Below are 20,490 nucleotides of genomic sequence, written 5' to 3' on the forward strand. Positions count from 1 at the left end.
GGCTGCTTCATCCAAACCGTCTTGGGGCAGAAAAGGGGGGGGTGCGACAGTGATTTCCTCCCCACCCCCCTTCTAAAAGTTTGCAGGCAAAGTTCAGCTTTGTGGGGTCAGAAAGATCCATGTTTTTGAGGGGCTCGTGTCGTCGTCTGGGGCCGGGATCTGCTGACTGAACTACATCCCCCACTGTGCACTGCTGGCAGGGACTCTGGTGCATTGTGGGAAATGTAGTCTGAGCCGGGGGAATGAACAGGTCCCTGAGCCTCCCCCACAGCCTGTCGGCACCAAATTATTGGGGCTTTCAGCTGGTTATTTTGCCAAACAGGCCAGGTGTGTGAGCCGGGACTGATGGGGCTGTGACGAGGGGTCCTTGGGCAGAACCCCTGTGCCATGCTGTCACCCCCCTAGGCTGAACCTTAGCCCCCCCTGCAGCTCTGCCTCCACCAGGGCCCCTTTCTGCTGCGTGACACCTGCTTGCTGGGGTGGTCCATCCCCCTTCAGCACACGCTGATCAGCCCTGGCTGGCAGCGTGTTCAACCCTGGGCACTGATTCTGGGTTCTCCTTGGTAGGGCCCCCCCGTGCCAAGCTGATGCTCGTACTGCTGCACAGGGCCGGACTCGTGCCAGGTTGTACATGTCACAGGGCCCACCCCTCTCGTCTTCCCCCTGCTGTACCTGACCCCAGCTCCCTGGGCCTTCCAGCCACTAACCCCTGCTGGGGCATCAGAGAAGATCAGGGTTGGAAGGGACCTCAGGAGGTATCTAGTCCTATCCCCTGCTCAAAGCAGGACCAAACCCAACTAGATCATCCCAGCCAGGGCTTTGTCAAGCCGGGCCTTAAAAACCTCTAAGGAAGGAGATTCCACCACCTCCCTAGGAAACCCATCCCAGTGCTGCACCCCCCTCCTAGTGCAATAGTGTTTCCTAATATCCAACCTAGGCTTCCCCCACTGCAACTTGAGACCATTACTCCTTGTTCTGTCATCTGCCACCACTGAGACCAGCCGAGCTCCATCCTCTTTAGAACCCCCTTCAGGTAGCTGAAAGCAGCTATCAAATCCCCCCTCACTCTTCTCTTCTGCAGACTAAACAATCCCAGTTCCCTCAGCCTCTCTGCATAAGTCATGTGCTCCAGCCCCCTGATCATTTTTTGTTGCCTTCTGCTGGACTCTTTCCAATTTGTCCACATCCTTCTGTAGGGTGGGAACCAAAACTGGACAAAGTTCTCCAGATGAGGCCTCACCAGTGCCGAATAGAGGGGAATGATCACGTCCCTCAATCTGCTGGCAATGCTCCTACTAATACAGCCCAAAATGCCGTTGGCCTTCTTGGCAACGAGGGCACACTGCCGACTCATCCAGCTTCTCGTCCACGGTAACCCCCAGGTCCTTTTCTGCAGAACTGCTGCTTCGCCAGTCAGTCCCCAGCCTGTAGCAGTGCAGGGGATTCTTCCCTCCTAAGTGCAGGACTCTGGGATTGGGCAAACCTGGCCTGAGTCATGTGAGCCCGGACTGCCCCTTCCCTGGCTCTGCAGGGCTGTAACCGGCCCCGCTCCCCGGCTTGGAGCAGAGACTCGTGTGGTGGCTGGTGGGAGCCCTGGCCAGGGGCCTGGTCGTGCTGGCAGAGAGCTCGGCGCTTCTGAAAATCAGGGCTGTGGTTCGGCCCTTGACCACTCACTCGCTGGCCTTGGCCCAGGCTCCTGCAGCCCCCGGCACCTCCCCCTTCTCTCCACAGCTCTGCCTTGGAATCGCTCCGTCTTTCACCCCCGGCTTCAAGTCACCTTGGCGTGAGGGCTCTGATCCTCGTTCCTGGATCGCTCCCGCCCCCAGGAGGCAGAACAAACCTGGCCTGGGTCTGTAACTTCCCCCCACATGTGCCTGCCTGGAAGCGGGGCCCCATTTGCTGCCTGAAGTGTCCCTAAGGCGGGCAGGGGATTGTGGGGCTGTCTGGGGGGGAAGCTGGGTCCTGTCTCACACACCCCAGGGCTGGATGGCTCCAGGCCACGTGGCTGGAGAGCTGAGAGGGTGTTTGGCTGGTTGTGGAAAACTGGAGGTTTATAAACAACTCAAGGGGTGTCTCTGGAAGGGGGAGACACCCCAGCTCCCCCCACCCAGAGCAGGCTCGGCATCCTATGGTCAAAATCCCCCGGCCGCCAACAGCTGCAAGAGCAGGGCGGCCTATGGACCAGCTCCTGGCCTGGTGCGTCCCAGTCGTTCACTGCCCTGGAGATCAGCCCTAGGGTCGTTCCCTTGCCAAGGGGCCTGGTTCCCTGCTCCTGGGAGGAGGTGGTTGAGTGAGACGCCTGGAGGTTGGTGAATTAACCCCCAAGCTAGTGTGGCTGCAGCACAGGGCCGGACCAGCTGCTCCCAGCCATTGCTCCGAATCCACCAAGGGGGCAGTTGGCCTGTTTTCTACCAACCCTTCAGAGGCAGGATCTGGCTCCTGCATGCAGAGACCAGCGTGATCCCAAGGCCGGCAGGGGCCAGTGAGATCGCGTGACTTCCCCTGTAGCAGGCCCGAGATCGTTCCCAGCGCGGAGCTGTTAGAAAAACACCTCGGCTTCATTTCAAAATGGGCCGTGCTGGAGAATCCACCTCAACCCTCGCTCAATGGGGCCAGAGGTTAATGACTCTCACCGTCCAAAACTGACACCTCCTTTCCAGTCTGAATTTGTTCAGCTTCAACTTCCAGCCAGGGGGTCGTGTTCACCCTTCCTCCGCTAGACTGATGGGCCCTCGATTAAATATTTGTTCCCTGGGCAGGTCACCCCTTCACCTCTTTGCTACGCTCCTGGAGTCTCTCACAACCAGGCAGGTTTTCTAACCCGCTGATCATTCTCATGCCTCTTCTCCGATTTATCAACATCCTCCTTGGCTGGTGGGCACCAGAACTGGAGCCAGGATCCCAGCAGTGGCCACACCAGTACCAGAGAGGGGAAAGAACCCCTCTACGCCTATGCGAGATCCCCGTTCGTGCGGCCGGAGCAGAGCCCTGCCCCTGGGAATGGTACATAGGATGTTCTTGTATTGTGCGGCCAGGGTAGGGGGATCGGGGGCAGGGGACAGAGGGGGGCACAGACCAAGGAATGGGTCTGTCACCCCCACCCTCTGGGAGAGCTGGGATCCCAGCACGTGGCCTCCAAAGGAACAGAGGGGGGAGGGTTGCTCCCCATGATGAGGGGCATGGAGCCCAGGGCTGGAATAGGAGGTGAAGGGGAGTGGGTCACGGTTGAGCATTGTCCCTATTTTTTTCAGTTCAGGGGTTTCATCCCAGCTGGATCCAGGTCCGCCGGCGCAGGGACAGCCTGGCGCTGTAGCCCCGGGCGTCAGGCAGCCACAATGTTCCCACGTCACCGAGAGCCGCCAACTCCTCTGGCGCCAGCCCACCCCCTTTCCTAGCTAGCGGCGGGGGCTGAGGGCCAGAGCTGGGTGACCCACATCCCTGCTGCAGCCCAGAGACATGACCCCAGGGGTCTCTTACAGTCACAGCAACAGGACTTTATTCCAGCCCCTTTAAATAAAACAGCTGATTGAGGCTCCGGCTGCGTCTTCCCCCCACCAGGAGCGGGGCAGGGGCTCCTTTAACGAACCTCCCCACTCCTCGGCCCCTGGGGGGGGCAGTAATTGGGACATATGGTTCCGCCCGACAATCCCAGAGCACAGGGGGCCCAGAACCTGCTGTAAAAGGCAGAAAGTTCACGGGCAATACGGCCTCGTATCGGCCCTGATCCCGGAGCCGGCCCCTCGTCTTTGGGCTGTGGCCCAGAGGACCAAAGCCACGGGCTGGCCTCAGTTCCAGCGGGTGTCCAGCCGCCGCACCCGCACCTTCTGCTTGTAGTGGTATTCCTTGAGGTACTCCTGGAGCGCGCCGGGGATGGGCAGGCGGCCGATGCCGTCGTAGGAGGTGCAGCCGGCCACCACGGCCCGGCACAGGTGCTGCAGGGCGAAGGGGAAGGGCCGGCGCACGGGGCGGGAGAGCAGGGGCTCAAAGAACATGCAGGCGCTAGGGTCCTTGTACCGCTCCAGCAGGCCCGAGACGGTGGGGGCGTGGAAGACGCCGGGGTCGTGCACGTCGAAGCTGAAGTTGTGGTTCCACTGCTCGACCCGGGCGTGGAGCGAGCGGCCGTAGCGCCGGAAACTGACCGAGAAGAGATAATCCTCCTGGGCCGAATCCCGCAGCAGGAAGGTCCCTTCCGGCTTCCCCTCCAGCAGGGCCTCGGCCTGGTAGCGATCCATCACCCCCCAGTAGCAGGGCAGCCGGGTCAGCTGCAGCAGATCCGGCACCAGGCAGTGGATGTAGTCGATCTGGGTGTGGACGCGGAGCTCCGGCTCCGGGGCCGCCACCAACTCCTCCTCCTCTTCCTCCTGGGGGGCCAGGGTGGCCCGGTTGTCCCCGGCCAGTTCGTTCATGCCGGGGGCCAGCTTGGGCCCCAGTTTGTAGAGCGGGTTGATCTGGGCCGTGGCCTCGAACGTGTGGATCATGGCGTCCGGGGGCGGCTCCACCCCCTGCTCGATGCTGATGCGCCTCCGCTCCCGCAGCCGGTCGTCCTCGTCCTCGGCCGCCCCCGTCCCGCCGCAGGCCAGTCCCTCCTGGGCCGACACGGGCGCCGTGTGCTGCTTGATGAGGTTCCACTTGCGGGCCAGCTCCGAGCCAGCCGGGAAGGGGCAGGTCTCCAGCATCAGCTCCCGCAGGTGGATCTTGCGCTGGGAAGGGGAGAATTCAGGGGAGCGGGCCCCACCGCTCCCCTTGATGGGGAAACACTGGCCCACCGCGTCCTGGATCCTCTGCCGCAGCGAGCGCCCCGCCCGCCGGCCCGGCTCGGCCCCCTCTGCGTCCTGCTCCGCCGGGGGCTCCGGGAGCTTTGTTCTCCTGCGTCCGCTGCGCCGCCCCCCGGCCTCGCCCGACCTCTCCTTGGGCCGGGCCCCTCGCTCCGGCCCCTCTCTGGCCTGGGACATGACAGGGCCCAGCGCGCAGAGGACTCGGGAAGGTGTCAGGGGGCCCGGTCTCTGCTGGGGTGGGGTGACCCCGGCTCGCTCATGGTGGGGACGGGGAGCGTCCGGCCTGCACTGAAGGGAGAGAGTTCATTAGAGCCCAGAGCCAGCTGGGTTCCGCCCCACCACGGGGCCCTCAGGTCCCCTGCGCCCCACCCCAGAGGTGGCTGCATCTCAGCGCCTGGAGAGGAATCCGTGTATAAACAGCCCCTCCCCCCTCCCCCCCCCATCATGCGTCATCCCAGAGGTGGCTGCATCTCAGCACTGGCTGAGGGATCCCCCAGCTGAGGGGGCTCTGTCCCGGCCAGTGGCCGATCCCATCCTGCCGCAGGTATTTTGTTCAGCGCTAACGGGGAAGTGACAGTCTCCACTCACAAGCCCCACCCCCCTCCACCTGCCCCTGTCCCTCAGCACTCAGGGCGGGGGCATGCTCAGAGCGTGGGGGGGGGCCGGACGACGGCCGTTTGGGGGCCAGCCCAACCGCCCGGCAGCAGCTGTGAGGATCTGGGCCTAGGTTGCTGCATTTCAGACCCCTGCCCCCCAGATCTACTCCCAGCCCTGCCCCCCAGATCTACCCCACCCCATACCCCAGCCCTGCCCCCCAGATCTACTCCCAGCCCTGCCCCCCAGATCTACCCCACCCCATACCCCAGCCCTGCCCCCCAGATCTACTCCCAGCCCTGCCCCCCAGATCTACCCCACCCCATACCCCAGCCCTGCCCCCCAGATCTACCCCACCCCATACCCCAGCCCTGCCCCCCAGATCTACTCCCAGCCCTGCCCCCCAGATCTAACCCACCCCATACCCCAGCCCTGCCCCCCAGATCTACTCCCATCCCCCAGCCCTGCCCCCCAGATCTACCCCACCACATACCCCAGCCCTGCCCCCCAGATCTACCCCCCCGATCTACCCCACCCCATACCCCAGCCCTGCCCCCCAGATCTACCCCACCCCATATCCCAGCCCTGCCCCCCAGATCTACCCCAGCCCTGCCCCCCAGATCTACCCCACACCCCATACCCCAGCCCTGCCCCCCAGATCTACCCCAGCCCTGCCCCCCAGATCTACCCCAACCGCACTACCCCAGCCCTGCCCCTCAGTTCTACCCCCAGCCCTGCCCCCCAGATCTACCCCACCCCCCATATCCCAGCCCTGCCCCCCAGATCTACCCCACCCCCCATACCCCAGCCCTGCCCCCCAGATCTACTCCCAGCCCTGCCCCCCAGATCTACCCCACCCCATACCCCAGCCCTGCCCCCCAGATCTACCCCACCCCCCATACCCCAGCCCTGCCCCCCAGATCTACCCCATCCCATACCCCAGCCCTGCCCCCCAGATCTACCCCACCCCCCATATCCCAGCCCTGCCCCCCAGATCTACCCCACCCCATATCCCAGCCCTGCCCCCCAGATCTACCCCACCCCATACCCCAGCCCTGCCCCCCAGATCTACCCCACCCCCCATATCCCAACCCTGCCCCCCAGATCTACCCCACCCCCCATACCCCAGCCCTGACCCCCAGATCTACTCCCATCCCATACCCCAGCCCTGCCCCCCAGATCTACCCCACCCCATACCCCAGCCCTGCCCCCCAGATCTACCCCACCCCATATCCCAGCCCTGCCCCCCAGATCTACTCCCAGCCCTGCCCCCCAGATCTACCCCACCCCATACCCCAGCCCTGCCCCCCAGATCTACCCCACCCCATATCCCAACCCTGCCCAATAGATCTACCCCACCCCATATCCCAGCCCTGCCCCCCAGATCTACACCCATCCCATACCCCAGCCCTGCCCCCCAGATCTACCCCCACCCCATATCCCAGCCCTGCCCCCCAGATCTACCCCACCCCCCATACCCCAGCCCTGCCCCCCAGATCTACTCCCATCCCATACCCCACCCCATATCCCAGCCCTGCCCCCCAGATCTACCCCACCCCCCATACCCCAGCCCTGCCCCCCAGATCTACTCCCATCCCATACCCCACCCCTGCCCCCCAGATCTACCCCACCCCCCATACCCCAGCCCTGCCCCCCAGATCTACTCCCATCCCATCCCCCAGCCCTGCCCCCCAGATCTACCCCACCCCCATATCCCAAACCTGCCCAATAGATCTACCCCACCCCATACCCCAGCCCTGCCCCCCAGATCTACCCCACCCCCCATATCCCAACCCTGCCCAATAGATCTACCCCCACCCCATCCTTTCCCCAGCACCTCCCACCCCATATCCCAGCCCTGCCCTACAGATCTACCCCACACATCCCAGCCCTGACCATTCACCCCTACACCCCACACATTTACCGCCACGTGTATCCAGCTCCCCACACACACCCTAACCCCCACTCCCTGCCCACTCACCGCATACATCTACCTCCAGCTCCCCACAGCCCATATCCCAGCCCTGCCCCACAGATCTACCCCCACCCCATATCCCAGCCCTGCCCCACAGATCTACCCCCACCTCATATCCCAGCCCTGTCCCACAGATCTACCCCCACCCCATATCCCAGCCCTGCCCCACAGATCTACCCCACTCCCAGCCCTGCCCATTCACCCCCACACCCCACTCCTGCCCCACACATTTACCCCCCCACCTGTACCCCGCTCCCCACACCCCGACCCCCCCACTCCCTACCCACCGCCCCCCGGACCCGGGCCGGACTCACCGCGGAGGGGCCCCACGCGGCCAGGCTGGGGCCGGGGCCGGGGTTGGGAAGCGGCGACCGAAGACGGAGCCAGCCGGGGAGGCGAGGCCGGGCCCAGCGCCCAGCTCCCCCCGCAGCGCCGCCCAGCCGCCGCCGGGGGAAGGGAAGGCCAGGCCCGGAGAGAACCCAGGCGTCCTGCTCCCGCCCCCGCCCAAGAGCCGGGAGAGAACCCAGGCGTCCTGCGGACTTGCCCCACCACCCCGGAGCAGGGAGAGAACCCAGGCGTCCTGCTCGCCCCCGCAAGAGCTGGGAGAGAACCCAGGCGTCCTGCCCCCCCACCCAGGAGCAGGGAGAGAACCCAGGCTCCCCCCCCGCCAAGAGCCAGAAGAGAACCCAGGCGTCCTGCCCCCCCACCTCCCCAAGAGCCAGAAGAGAACCCAGGCGTCCTGCCCCCCCAGGAGCCAGGAGAGAACCCAGGCATCCTGCTCCCCCCACCGGAGGCAGGAGAGAACCCAGACATCTTGGCCCCCACCCTCCCCCACTAGACCCCACTCTTCCCTCCAACTTGGGGAAAGAAAAGAACCCAGGCATCCTGCTCCCCAGAACCTTCTCCCACCCTGCCCTAACCACTGGACCCCACTCCCCTCCCTGAGCCTGGAGGGAGCACAGACACCCTGGCCCCCAACCCCTCCTGCACCAGCAGATTCCACTCCCCTCCATCCCTAAGGCACGAACCCAGGCATCCTGGGCCCTCTCCCCAGCCCAGTTCCCCATCTCCCCCACCCCCAACCCGGGGAGGCATCCTGGCCTCCAGCCACTCCCCAGTTCTGACCTCCAAGCACCACCCGCCACAGGGAGAGAACCCAGGCATCCTAGCCCCCACTTCCCCTGCTCTGACCACTGCACCCTCCCACCCCAGGGCTGTGGAGAGAACCACCCCCCCCGGCCCCAGGCGTTTTGCACGTTTGTGTGCATGTGGCACACGAGTTCATGTCTCTTGCACGCACCCTGCTCGTCCCTCGCTCAGTGACGTCCTTCCGCACCCACCCCAGGCTGAGCCCCCGCCTGGACCTGACACTCGCTCACAGCCGCGTGTGCCAGGCCCACAAACACCCACATCCATCTCCGTCGCACCCATGGACCTTTGCACGCTGGAGTGTCTTCTCTCCCCCGCCACCTCTCACACTCACAGCCCCCTCCCCCAGGTGAGTCTCACACCCACGCGTGCCACACACTCAGCCCGGGCCTGGTCGGCCCCCTCCCTGCAAAGCCCAGGGTTGGGCCCGTGTCGGACTGAGCTGGGGGTTCCTCTGCGGAATCACCCCAAAACTGCACCTCCCTCAAATCCCTCTTGGGGTAAAGCAAAGAGCCCTGCCCAGGCCTCCCCCCTACACAATCCCTCCCCCAGCAGGGTCAGGGGGAGATAAGCACAGTCCCCCCCCAGCTGATTCTCACCCCCCCAAAACCAGCTCTGCCCCCCTGAACCCCACTCCTTCCCGCAAACGTGGGGTGTGGGTCTGACATCCCCCAGGGTCCCATCCAGCCTGTGGAAACTCTCTGGCTCCGGATACCACTCACGCTGCCCTGTCCCGCACAGAAAGCAGCCCGGTTACGTGATGTGAACCATCTCCCAGCCACTCGTGGGCCGTACCAGCCTTGCCCCCTAGAAACATGCTCAAGCCCCCCTCCCTTGGCCAGTGCAAGCGCCTCAAGCCGTCATTGAATGCAATGAAAAATGCACCAGCCCTCGTGAATCCGGAGCCGAGATTCCCCCGAGCCCTGCCATCAAAACACACCTGTTTAGATCAAATAAAGCTCGTTTATTAGCGAGAGAGATTCTAGGCGATCGAGGCCTCCAAAAGGTCAGAATTGGTTACAGAAAGAAAGTGATCAAACCGCACTCGGCCTGAACCTCGCCACGCGCCGCAAGATTCAAAGCCAGCGGCTTTTTTCAGCCCTCTGGCCGTTGCAGGCAGCTCCCAGTTCTCGGTACACAGCCCGGCGGGCGTCCTTCCCGCAGGCTTCTTTCAGTAGAGACGGGCAGAGAGCGGGGACGAAGAAAAAACTTCATTGCCTCTTACTTTATAACCTTCTCGATGACTCCCCCACTCCCCCGGGACGGACAAAGCAGGCGCCTGCATAGCTGAGATCCAAAGCATCTCCCCAGTGAGTAACAAACCTCCAGCAACCACAGTGGGTTCGAATTCAATGAAACCTGAATCCACGACCACCTCGGCTTCGGGTCTGGTTTTGTAAAACCCAAAATGAACCCAACTCACTATTAAAATCGCTACCAAGGCGGCCCCGCTTTTGTCTTTTTAGTTGTGAACAGGAGGACGCTCAGCAGCTGATGAGTTGGCAGACAATGCATTCTGTACAAAGCACCCCTAGAAAAGTGGGGGGCAACAGGGGGTTATTTTGAGGTACAGTATCACAGCAGGGCAGCGGGTGCACCCCCAACCTTCGCCTCGATGCAACAGTGCACTCGCCTTTGGCCAGGGGCCTCACGGGAACCAGAAGGGTGGTTTCCCCAGCCCGGGGAAATGCCGGTCACTTTCACTGCCCCAGATGCCAGCATGGCTATACAAGGTCCTGCCCCCACCCCCAAAGCCCATCTGTCCCCAAATGCCCCCCAACCCTCCCCAAGAAGGGCTCCGCCCGACCCCCTCCCCACGCAGGGTCCGATCTCCCGCTCACACTGCCAACGGCGAAAGGGCTGGTGAATCCCGGCCCTGCCCACCTGCGCACGCAGAGAGTGGGGAACCCGGCCTGCCTCCCCCACACTTCGATAGCAGCTTCGAGCCCAGCCCCTGGCGGGGAAAGGGCAGAGTTTGGGGCACAGGGGGATGAACGAGCCCTTTCTCCCCTAGATACCTGTCCCCCCCCACTCCTCCCAACGCGCCTTCCCAGCCCAGGCCCGAGCCCTGTGAGTGGGGGCTCTGCACCCGCCGCCCACTCTAGGGAGGGGGCTGGACGGCGGATGCCGGAGCCCCTGCTCGCAGCCAGAGGGAGGCGGTGATGCCAGCCGGCTGCCCCTGGCACCAAGGGGGTGGAGATCCCCGGCAGGGCCGGCACCGAGCACAGGGGTGGGGAGAGACGCCCGGTTTTAGGAAGAGACCCTTTTATTGAGGACGGAGAGCGGGGTCTGGTACAGGCTGGTATGTACAAGGGGCAAACCAAACAGCAGTAAGAATAAACACCCCCCAGTGTCTGCGGGGGGCGCCAGAGGGGATCCCCTGGGGCGGGAGGGGCACTCCCAGCAGGTCCCTGGCCAAGCACAGGGGGGCCAGGCAGAGCCACTTCCTCCCAAGTTGGGGGCGGGGGATTCCAGCAACTCCCGGCACAAGTGAGCCCCCCACATCATGCCCACATCCTCCTGGTGGCAGCAGGGTGGAGCGATGGTCCCCCAAGGGGGTGGGTGGATCCGGCCCAGGCGGCGGGGGGGGGGGCAAGGGGCTGCCCACCCCCCCCAGCAGAGCCCACTCAGTCGCTTTCGCTCCCCTCCTCGCTGGAGTCCGAGGCGGCCTCGCTGCCGCTCCCGCTGCGCTCGTCCTCCTCCTCCTCCTCGGCGTTGGAGCCCTCGCTGCCGCTGAGGAAGGGGCTGCGGCCGGCCCGGCGCCGCCGGCCCCCCCCCTCGCTGCCGCTCTCCTCCTCCTCCCCGGGGCTGCGCCGCCCCCCGCCCCCCTCGCCCTCCGAGTCCTCGTCGTCGCTGCCGAAGATCTCCTCCTTGTCGCGGGCCGCCCGCTCGTCCTCCTCGCTGGCCTCCGGCGAGCCCTCGCTGGCGCTGCGCCCGCTGGCCTCCCGCTCGCTCTCGCTGCCCGAGCGCCCGTCCTCCTCCTCCTCCTCCTCCTCCTCCTCCTCGCTGGCCTCCGGCTCGCTCTCGCTGCCCTTCTCCGGCTCCTCGTCTGCGGGGACAGCCGCGGGGTCAGGGGGGCGAGGGAGGGGATCACCCTCCCCGGGGTGGGCTTGGATTGAGGGAAGGGAAGCGGAGAGTTGACAGAGACGGGGGGCCACCCCTGGAGAGGAGGAGGGGGATGGGAGAGGGGGCCTGTCCCTCCCAGGGAGATGGGGGGGGCTGATGGAAGAGAGGGGACGGAGAAGCGATGGCTCCGCCCCTCCTATTCTTTTGGGGGTGGGGGCGACAGGAGCCGTCCTCGGGGGTGGGATGCAGAGGGGACTCAGGGGGGAGATGACACAAGACCAGCCCACGGGGGAGGCAGGACTCAGGGCTGCCCCCTGCGGAGGGAGCGGCAGCACCATCTCCGGGGGTGTCTGGGGGGGGGGGGATGTCTGGTGGCTGTGTTGGGGCGGGGGGGTCATAGGGACCGAGGATGGAGCGCCGCGGCAGTTCCAAGGGCAGCCACCAGAGGGAGCCGCAAGCCCTTGTGTGGCCAGCAGTGGGTGGGAAGGAGGTGATGGGGGAGGGGACAGGCAGAGGGGCCCCTTTTCCCAGGCCCGTCCCCCAAGGCTGCAACCCCCCCTTCCCCAGCCGCTACCTGAGCCCTGGGCCTCCTTGTCCATCTCCAGCTCCTCCTCCTCTTCCTCCTCCGGCTCGTGATTCTCCAGCTGCGCCTTGCGAGCCTCCTGCCGGGGGGAGGGAGCCGGGTTAGCCGAGGGGTGGGGGGCACACCCCACCCACCCTGCCCAGGCGGGGACCCCGCCCAGCGCCCCTCCTCAGTCAGTGAGAGTGGCTGGCATGGGGCCTTCAGGGCAGGGAACTGGACTCCTGGGTTCTCTCCCCAGCTCTGGGAGGGGAGCAGGGTCTAGTGGTTAGAGCGGCGGGGGGGCTGGGAGCCAGGACTCCTGGGTTCTCTCCCCAGCTCTGGGAGGGGAGCGGGGTCTAGTGGTTAGAGCAGGAAGGCTGGGAGCCAGGACTCCTGGGTTCTCTCCCCAGCTCTGGGAGGGGAGCGGGGTCTAGTGGTTAGAGCAGGAGGGGCTGGGAGCCAGGACGCCTGGGTTCTCTCCCCAGCTCTGGGAGGGGAGCAGGGTCTAGTGGTTAGAGCAGGAGGGGCTGGGAGCCAGGACTCCTGGGTTCTGTCCCCAGCACTGGTGAGTGGGGTCTACTCCCAGATCCCAGCGTAGGGGGTGAAAACAGAAGCTACAGGGGGGGCACAGATGCGCTGATGGCCCCCCAAAGGACTCCCCCTCCCCCAGCACAGAGCCCGGAGATCTGCCCTCGCCCTACCTGAGCCTCCAGTTCCTTCTCGTTCATGTCCCGGTGCTTCACCACCAGCACGGCGTTGGTGCCCGACTGCACGCCCGCCTTGGCCCTGCGCTTGCTCAGCCGCACCCTGGCAGAGGGGCGACGTCAGGCCGGGCAGAACGGCCCCCGCACCCTCTTCCCAGGACACAGCCCCACCCCACCCGCTCCATGTGCCCCCTCCAGGCACAGCCCGGAGCTGGGGATCCCCCCCACGGCCCGGCTGGGGGTCGGGGCTCCCTGCGCCCCAGCGCCGCTCAGACACCAACCGAGCTCCGTTCGGTTCTTCCCCACCCTCCCCGGCTCCCTCCGCGACGGGCCAGGAACCGGGTAGCTCCAGCCTCGGTTTACCCTCGGCCCGTCAATTCCCATTGGTCCAGGCGCCGACAGGCAGCGGCCACTAACTCTGCCCTCTCGGAGCCGAGATCTGAGCCGGGCCGCGGGCACCGGCCCCGAGCCGCCCCCCACCCGCTGGGACGGGCCCCCCAGCCTCACCGGGTCTCCAGCTCGTTGTAATAGACCCCGTCACCCTCGCGGAAGATGAAGAAATAATTCTCCTCGTAGCCCTTGCTGGCTTTGTTCTTCACGTTCCAGTTGTACTCCCGGGCGATCTTGTAGTCGTACCTGGGGGGGGGGGGAGGGGTCAGCACCCCACAGCTCTGCCGCCCCCTCCTGAGCAGAGAGATGACCCCCCCGCCTCCCCCATCCCCCATCCCAGCCCCCCCGCCTCCCCCATCCCAGCCCCCCCACCTCATCCATCCCTCAGCACAGCCCCCCTCACCTCCCCCATTCCCCAGCACAGCCCCTGTCCCCCCTCCCCTGGGCCCTGCACAGCCCCCCCGCTTTCTCCCAGCCCCGCCACGTACACATCTTCGGGCGCATAGTCCATCTCCTCCTCCTGGTCCCGCTTGCGTTTCCGCAGCGTGTCCTCCACGGGCAGGAAATAGGCCACAAACTGGTTCCCCTCTTCGTCCATCATCCCCCTGAGACGGCCGGGAAAGGGTTAATGAGGAACCCCCCCTCCACACAGCGCTCCCCTCCCCACCGCGGAGCACTGCCTTGGGGCCAGCACTGACTGCCAGGGAGAGCGCCCCCTACTGCCCCCCTGAGTCCCTGCAGCGCCCCCTAGGGCTGCCCGGGGCCAGCACTGACTGCCAAGGAGAGCGCCCCCTAGTGCCCCCCTGGGTCCCTGCAGCGCCCCCTAGGGCCACCCAGGGCCAGCACTGACTGCCAGGGAGAGCGCCCCCTAGTGCCCCCCTGAGTCCCTGCAGCGCCCCCTAGTGCCCCCCTGAGTCCCTGCAGCGCCCCCTAGGGCCGCCCGGGGCCAGCACTGACTGCCAAGGAGAGCGCCCCCTAGTGCCCCCCTGGGTCCCTGCAGCGCCCCCTAGGGCCACCCGGGGCCAGCACTGACTGCCAGGGAGAGCGCCCCCTACTGCCCCCCTGGGTCCCTGCAGCGCCCCCTAGGGCCACCCGGGGCCAGCACTGACTGCCAGGGAGAGCACCCCCTACTGCCCCCCTGGGTCCCTGCAGCACAGCGCCCCCTAGGGCCAGCACTGACTGCCAGGGAGAGCGCCCCCTACTGCCCCCCCGAGTCCCTGCAGCGCCCCCTAGGGCCGCCCGGGGCCAGCACTGACTGCCAGGGAGAGTGCCCCCTACTGCCCCCCCGAGTCCCTGCAGCGCCCCCTAGGGCCGCCCGGGGCCAGCACTGACTGCCAGGGAGAGCGCCCCCTACTGCTCCCACCCCGCTCCCTGCAGCACAGCGCCCCCTAGCGCCACACTGGGGCTAGCACCCACTACGAGCCCCCACCCCACAGCACTCCCCACTGGAGTCAGACCCTGGAATCGAGGGGAGAGCGCCCACTCTGTTCCCTGCAGCCCAGCGCCCCCTAGCGCCACCCTGGGGACATCACTGAATATGAGAGTGAGCTCACGGGGGACCTCCCATTCAAACAGCAACCTGCCCCCCCTTTAGCTTGCAATCCCCTCACCCAGCCCTACAGCATCAGGCCATGAGGGCTGAGCCCGGGGGGCAGGACACCCCCTGGCTGGCTAGGACGCTTGGCGGAGCAGCTCTCCGTGACGGGAAGGGGTTAGCACCGGCACCCAGCACCAGGCAGGGCCGGGGGACGCCCGGCTCTCGGGGCCACAGGAAGGGCTCTGCCTAGTGGAGGGGAGAGGGAGGGTGAACCCCCACCCAAGGCTGAGGGGTGCGGCGTTACCTGATCATGGCCTGAGACATCATCTCGAGGGCCGCGGCCCCACTGGTGTCCTTGGGGGCTGGGTCCGAGTCGAAGATGACCTGGGCGCAGGGGTTGATCCACATCTAGGGGGGAAGGAGTCAGTTAGCGGGGTGGTCCCTGCCCCCAATGCACCCCCGCCCGTACTCCCCAAAGCCCCTCCATCAGGCAGACCCTCCCCCAGGCACCAGCCCCCCCACTAGCCCCTTGATCTCCCTCAGCATCAAGGACGAGGGGAGCCCCCTCCAGGCTGCACTTCCGTCTGCGGGAGGGGAGTCAGGGCCGATGGGGAAACCGAGGCACAGAGAGGCGACGGGACGGGCTGGGATTAGAAGCCAGGTCTCCTGCCTCCCGACCCGGCGCGTTATCCACCACGACGCTGCCACCCCCCGAGGCTCGCTTAGCCCCAGACGGGGAGGTGCTTAGACCGGCCCAGGCGCTAACGGCTGCAAAGGAGCCTCCATGGGCCTTGCGTGCCACGGGCCACTGCCCACCCCCCTCCCCCAGCCTTACCTTGAAGTCCGGGAACGCGGGCATCACCTCCATGGGGGTGACGCGAGGTTTGCTGTAATGCTGGGAGATCTGGGGACGGAGGAAGCAGAGAGACCGTGAGAGGCCGGCAGGGGAGGGGTAACCCTAAACCTCCTCCTCCCCGCTTCCCCTCCAGCCCTTCTGTCGGGGTGATTTCCACATGGGCCCTTTAAGGCTTAAAGGCACAGCACGTTGTGCGGGGAGGGGGAGATATTTAAAGGGGCGACTCACCGATTTCTGGGCATCCTCGAAAGTCTTCTCGATGGCAGCGATCTGGCTGTCCCGGTCCTTGTAGATCTCCTCCTCTGTGAACTGCTGCTTGACGGACACGCCAATCCTGATTGCGGGGGGGGAGCGAGCAGAGTGAGGCCTGCTGGGAAAACGCTGCCCCCCGCTGGATGCAACCGGCATCGCTGCACGCGATGCTCCCCCTGACCCTCGCCCGCTGGATCGAACCAGATCCAACACCACCCGCGGGTAGGTCCACGAACGCCAGGCTTGTGCTGCCCCCTGCTGGACGCAACCAGTCCTGCACCAGGATGCGTCTCCCCCTAGTGGCTGAAGATCGTGCGCCCCAACACGGGCAGCAGAGCAGACTCTGCGATGCCCCCCCGCCAGCTGTTCCTTGTGGCGGGGGGCCACGCAGCATTCCAAGAGGTAGCGGAGATCCCAGAGGGAGGGTAACCTCCCTCCCAGAAAGGGGATGGTCCCCCCTGCCCCCCCGATGCTGTCCCTGCCCAGGAGAGTCACCCCGGCCGGCTCCCCTCAGACTCACTTGACCTCCGGCTTCTCGTTGGACACGCCGTAGCGGTTGAATTCGGTGGAGATGTATTCCGTCTTCCTCATCCACGGTACCACTTTGGCGTGCTGCTGGGATCTAGTGCAGAGGAGACGGGGGGCTTATAGGCAGTGGGGCGGAAGAACCTCCCACTGAGGGCAGGGCTCAGGCAGGTGGGACTGAGCAAAGGAGACCCCAAGGCTGCACAGCAGGGCTGGGAGAGCTGGCTAGCCCGGGGTTCAGGGATGGGCTGCTCTCCGCAGCCAGCGGGTGCGCTGTGTTTTGGGAGCTGGGTTACCTCTTCGAGCTGGTGGGAGCCTGGATTTCCTCCTCCAGCAGCTTCTCGTCGGCCGGATCCAGGAGAACTGAAAGAGGCAGAGCAGGATGGGACAGGACCCGCGCCAGCCCCAGCTTCCCCCAAAAAATGCTCCTGGGCTCAGCTCTCAGTGGGGCAGGACTGATTGGGGACGGGCGCAAAGGAGACTCTTCGGTGAGCAAGATGCTTTGTGGGGGGCACTTTGAAACTAAATCCCAGGATTCAAGGAGGGACCCCTGAACTGCAAAAGAGCCCCTCCCCCGCCGTGGGTACGCACCACACACACCCCACTGAGCACAAGACACAAACGGTGCCCGGTGATCTGTCGGGGATGCACACGCGGGCGCCCCCCCGGCCCGGCTCTCACCATTGGGGTCGATGCGGTACGTATCGGGGTTGATGAGGTCGATGGTCACGCCCAGGTCCGGCTCGGTGAGGAGGTCGTGTTTGTGCTGCTTCTCCAGAGAGGTGGCTTTGTACTGCACAAACCTGGGAGAGGGACAGGTGAGACGCCGGCCCGGGAGAGCCCCCTGGCAGAGCCCTCTCCCCTCCCCCAGCCTCCTCCCCGGGGGCGGCAGTGGGGTGGGTGAGACGAGCGGGCCCCGATCCCAGCCCCGCTCAGCGGCTGCTCTCTCACCTGTTCTGGTCGAAGGGGTATGTGATGAATTTGGGGTCGAAGGGAATATCCGGGAGACTGTTGCAGTATTTCACCCGACACACCACACCCGATCTGGAAGCACAGGGAGAGATATCAGCACCGCCCGGATTCCTGGGTTCCTTATCCCCCATCCCACCCAGCCAGCCTGGGGTGACAGGGTGAGTCTAGAGCAGGGGTGGGCAAACTACGGCCCAGGGGCTGCATCCAGCCCTCCAGACGTTTTAATCTGGATCTTGAGCTCCTGCTGGGGAGTGGGATCCGGGGCTTGTCCTGCTCTGGCGCCCCCCCACAGCTCCCATTGCCCTGGAACCGCAGCCAATGGGAGCTACAGGGGCGGCACCTGCGGACAAGGCAGTGCGCAGAGCCACCTGGCCGTGCCTTCGCGAAGGAGCTGTAGAGGGGACACGCTGCTGCTTCCAGGAGCCGCTTGAGGTAAGCGCTGCCTGGATCCTACACCCCTGACCCCCTCCCGTGCCCCAACCCCTGCCCTGATCCCCCTCCCACCCTCCAAACCCCTCGGTCCCAGCCCGGAACACCCTCCTGCACCCCCAACCCCACCCCAGAGACTGCACTCCCAGCCGGAGCCCTCACCCCCTCTCACACCCCAAACCCCCCTTTCATGGCCTGCCATACAATTTCCATACCCAGATGTGGTCCTCGGGCCAAAAAGTTGCCCACCCCTGATTTAGAGCCAGGCACCATGGAGGACTGGGATCCCGGACTCCTGGGTTCCTTATCCCCCACCAGCCAGGGGGGAGGGATGCGTGCATGCGGAGGGAGCTATGGGCAGTGGATGGCGGAAGGGGTTATGTGCCAACCCCCCCACCCCACCACGGGACTGCGCTGGAATCTCCAATGTCCCACGTCAGCGGCGACCTACGATCATGCTCAGCCGCCATGAAATGTGTTTGCCGGGACTCTGTCCGGTTCGTGAGTGACAAGCAGTCACAGTAATCGCTCCCCCCGCAGCCTTTGCCAGCAAGTCCAAGGGCTGGGCAGGGGAGCTGTAAAAACAGGCCTGGGCACAGCGGCCGGGGAATTGTGAACCGTGGGACGAGGAGGGGTCATACCTCTCAGGCAGGGTCCGGTGAGCGTTGGGCCTGCAAAGATACGGAAATAAATAATAACTGTCAATAATCACAACACTGTGAGCTCTTTTCGTTCAATGCCCTTTACCAAGGCGTGCTGGTAGCATTATCCCCATTCTGCAGATGGGGAAACTGAGGCACAGAGCAGCAGAATGAGGGTCAGCCTTGGGGGCCGGGGGGGGGGAAAGCTGCCTATGGGTCTGGCCCCTGGAGGCTGCACCAAAGTAAGAGCCCTGCCCAGACTCTCCACATAGAGTGAAACCAGTTTAAAACACTTTATGAATATTGATGTGTTGCCCCTCCCCCACAGGAGGCAAGTCAGCAGCATCAGTTCTACTGGCCGGATGGGGAAACTGAGGCAAGACCAGCAGCAGGGCCAGACTCAACCAAGCGGAACTGCTGCAGACTTTGTGCGGCCACTTCTGGGGTGGGACACGGTGGCCACACGGTGACGCTATGCTGAGTTTAGTGGGGGTTAGGTCAGGCCTCTTAGGTGACTGTGAACGGGCCTCCCCACAGGGCTCTGGCTGTCCACACACCGGGAGATGGAACCCAGGAGTTTGGGCTCCCAGCCCCCCACCCCAACTCTCCCCATCATCCCTGACTGGGGGCGGGGGGTGGATGGGACCCAGGAGTCCAGGACCCCAGCTCTCCCCCAACTCTCCCCATTACCACTGGCGGGGGGGAGACCCAGGAGTCCGGGCTCCCAGGTCCCTCCCCCCCAACTCTCCCCATCACCCCAGGTGGGGGGGGGACCCAGGAGTCCAGGCTCCCAGCTCCCGCCTCCAACTCTCCCCATCACCTCTGGCGGGGGAGGGGACCCAGGAGTCCGGGCTCCCAGCTCCCCCCCACAACTCTCCCCATCACCCCTGGCGGGGGAGGGGACCCAGGAGTCCGGGCTCCCAAGCTTCCCCCCCCAACTCTCCCCATCACCCCTGGCGGGGGGGGGACCCAGGAGTCCGGGCTCCCAGCTCCCCCCCCAACTCTCCCCATCACCCCTGGCGGGGGAGGGGACCCAGGAGTCCGGGCTCCCAGCTTCCCCCCCCAACTCTCCCCATCACCCCTGGCGGGGGGGGGACCCAGGAGTCCGGGCTCCCAGCTCCCCCCCACAACTCTCCCCATCACCCCTGGCGGGGGGGGGGGACCCAGGAGTCCGGGCTCCCAGCTTCCCCCGCAACTCTCCCCATCACCCCTGGCGGGGGAGGGGACCCAGGAGTCCGGGCTCCCAGCTTCCCCCCCACAACTCTCCCCATCACCCCTGGCGGGGGGGAGGACCCAGGAGTCCAGGCTCCCAGCCCCCCCCCCCATCACTCCTGGCGGGGGGAGCGGGGAGAAGGGACCCAGGAGTCCGGGCCCCCATGACGTCACAGGGGTCTGGGGTCACGCCCGTGACGTGCGGCCGGGGGCGGCCCTACCTGTGCCCCGGCTCCTCCCGCTGCGCCTGGGTCTGGATAGTCGGGGCCATGGCGGGGCCGCTGCTGCGATCGCTGCTGCCCCGCCGCGGGGCCTGCGGGCGGCGAGGGTGGCCGGGGCCCGCCTGACGGGAAGCGCGGCCGCGCTCCGCGGAGCGGCTTCGGGAGGAGGAGCCCGATGATGCGGGGAGACGAGGCGGCGGGACCCCGGGCGGGCAGAGACTCCGCCCCGGAGACAGGCACCGGGGTAAACACCTACGGACGGGCTCACAGGGCCCTTCTGCCGGGCAGTCTCACGGGAAGCGCGGCTCGGAAAGGCGCACTTCCGGGGAGAGAGTAGGGCATGCTGGGAGTTGTAGTGCCGGGAACAGCGCTCCCGGAACGTATTGCGCATGCACGCTAGCGGCGCGGTGTGTGACGGGAATTGCAGAAGCGGTGCACGACGGGAAACGGGAGTCTCGGTCAATGGGAAGCGATGCATGCCGGGAGCCGTAGTTCTAGCCGTGTGAGGAGGGGCCAGCAGGACGAGGCGGGAGCGCGCAATGCATGCTGGGAATAGTAGTCAGTGTATGGGCCGGGCGCGCGTGGTGCACCCTGGGAATCGTAGTTCGGAGGGGGGGTGTTGGGGCGGTG

The 20,490-nt window shown here is 65.7% G+C and overlaps 2 protein-coding genes and 1 long non-coding RNA gene across 4 annotated transcripts; all 3 read right to left on the reverse strand.

Annotated features, from left to right (window-relative positions):
- Positions 1-3,473: 3,473 nt before the first annotated feature.
- Positions 3,474-7,844, reverse strand: LOC123350298 (suppressor of cytokine signaling 5-like). Of its 2 annotated transcripts, none has more exons than XM_044988799.1 (2): positions 7,659-7,844; positions 3,474-5,058 (listed from the first exon to the last, which is right to left on the reverse strand). In XM_044988799.1, exon 2 carries the CDS (start codon positions 4,950-4,952, stop codon positions 3,786-3,788), a length of 1,167 nt encoding a protein of 388 aa, XP_044844734.1. In that variant the 5' UTR covers positions 4,953-5,058; positions 7,659-7,844; the 3' UTR covers positions 3,474-3,785. The 2 variants fall into 2 exon arrangements, with proteins under 2 accessions (XP_044844734.1, XP_044844733.1); XM_044988798.1 differs by having other exon boundaries at positions 3,474-5,063.
- Positions 7,845-9,440: 1,596 nt separating this feature from the next.
- LOC123350287 lies at positions 9,441-10,262 on the reverse strand. Its single transcript, XR_006573742.1, has 2 exons — positions 9,704-10,262; positions 9,441-9,594 (listed from the first exon to the last, which is right to left on the reverse strand). It is a non-coding gene; the product is annotated as an uncharacterized LOC123350287 (long non-coding RNA).
- A 37-nt stretch (positions 10,263-10,299) lies between these two features.
- On the reverse strand, positions 10,300-20,194 carry PAF1 (PAF1 homolog, Paf1/RNA polymerase II complex component). The gene is made up of 14 exons (XM_044988782.1): positions 19,861-20,194; positions 18,428-18,457; positions 17,337-17,429; positions 17,067-17,188; positions 16,682-16,748; positions 16,381-16,482; positions 15,837-15,942; positions 15,588-15,656; positions 15,057-15,160; positions 13,704-13,820; positions 13,333-13,461; positions 12,823-12,928; positions 12,134-12,221; positions 10,300-11,542 (listed from the first exon to the last, which is right to left on the reverse strand). Exons 1-14 carry the CDS (start codon positions 19,908-19,910, stop codon positions 11,121-11,123), a joined length of 1,605 nt encoding a protein of 534 aa, XP_044844717.1. The 5' UTR covers positions 19,911-20,194; the 3' UTR covers positions 10,300-11,120.
- Positions 20,195-20,490: the final 296 nt, after the last annotated feature.

This window comes from Mauremys mutica, chromosome 15, assembly GCF_020497125.1.
Source record: "Mauremys mutica isolate MM-2020 ecotype Southern chromosome 15, ASM2049712v1, whole genome shotgun sequence".
NCBI classification, from domain to species: Eukaryota; Metazoa; Chordata; order Testudines; family Geoemydidae; genus Mauremys; species Mauremys mutica.

Bases quoted from the DNA above. Each gene is read 5' to 3' on its own strand.
- LOC123350298 (XM_044988799.1), bottom strand. From the start codon at position 4,952: ATGTCCCAGGCCAGAGAGGGGCCGGAGCGAGGGGCCCGGCCCAAGGAG.
- PAF1 (XM_044988782.1), bottom strand. From the start codon at position 19,910: ATGGCCCCGACTATCCAGACCCAGGCGCAGCGGGAGGAGCCGGGGCAC. The intron at 17,189-17,336 runs GTGAGAGAGCAG...TCCCTCTCCCAG, and splicing joins TACCCCTTCGACCAGAACAG to GTTTGTGCAGTACAAAGCCA. The intron at 12,222-12,822 runs GTAGGGCGAGGG...TCCCCCCGGCAG, and splicing joins AGAAGGAACTGGAGGCTCAG to GAGGCTCGCAAGGCGCAGCT.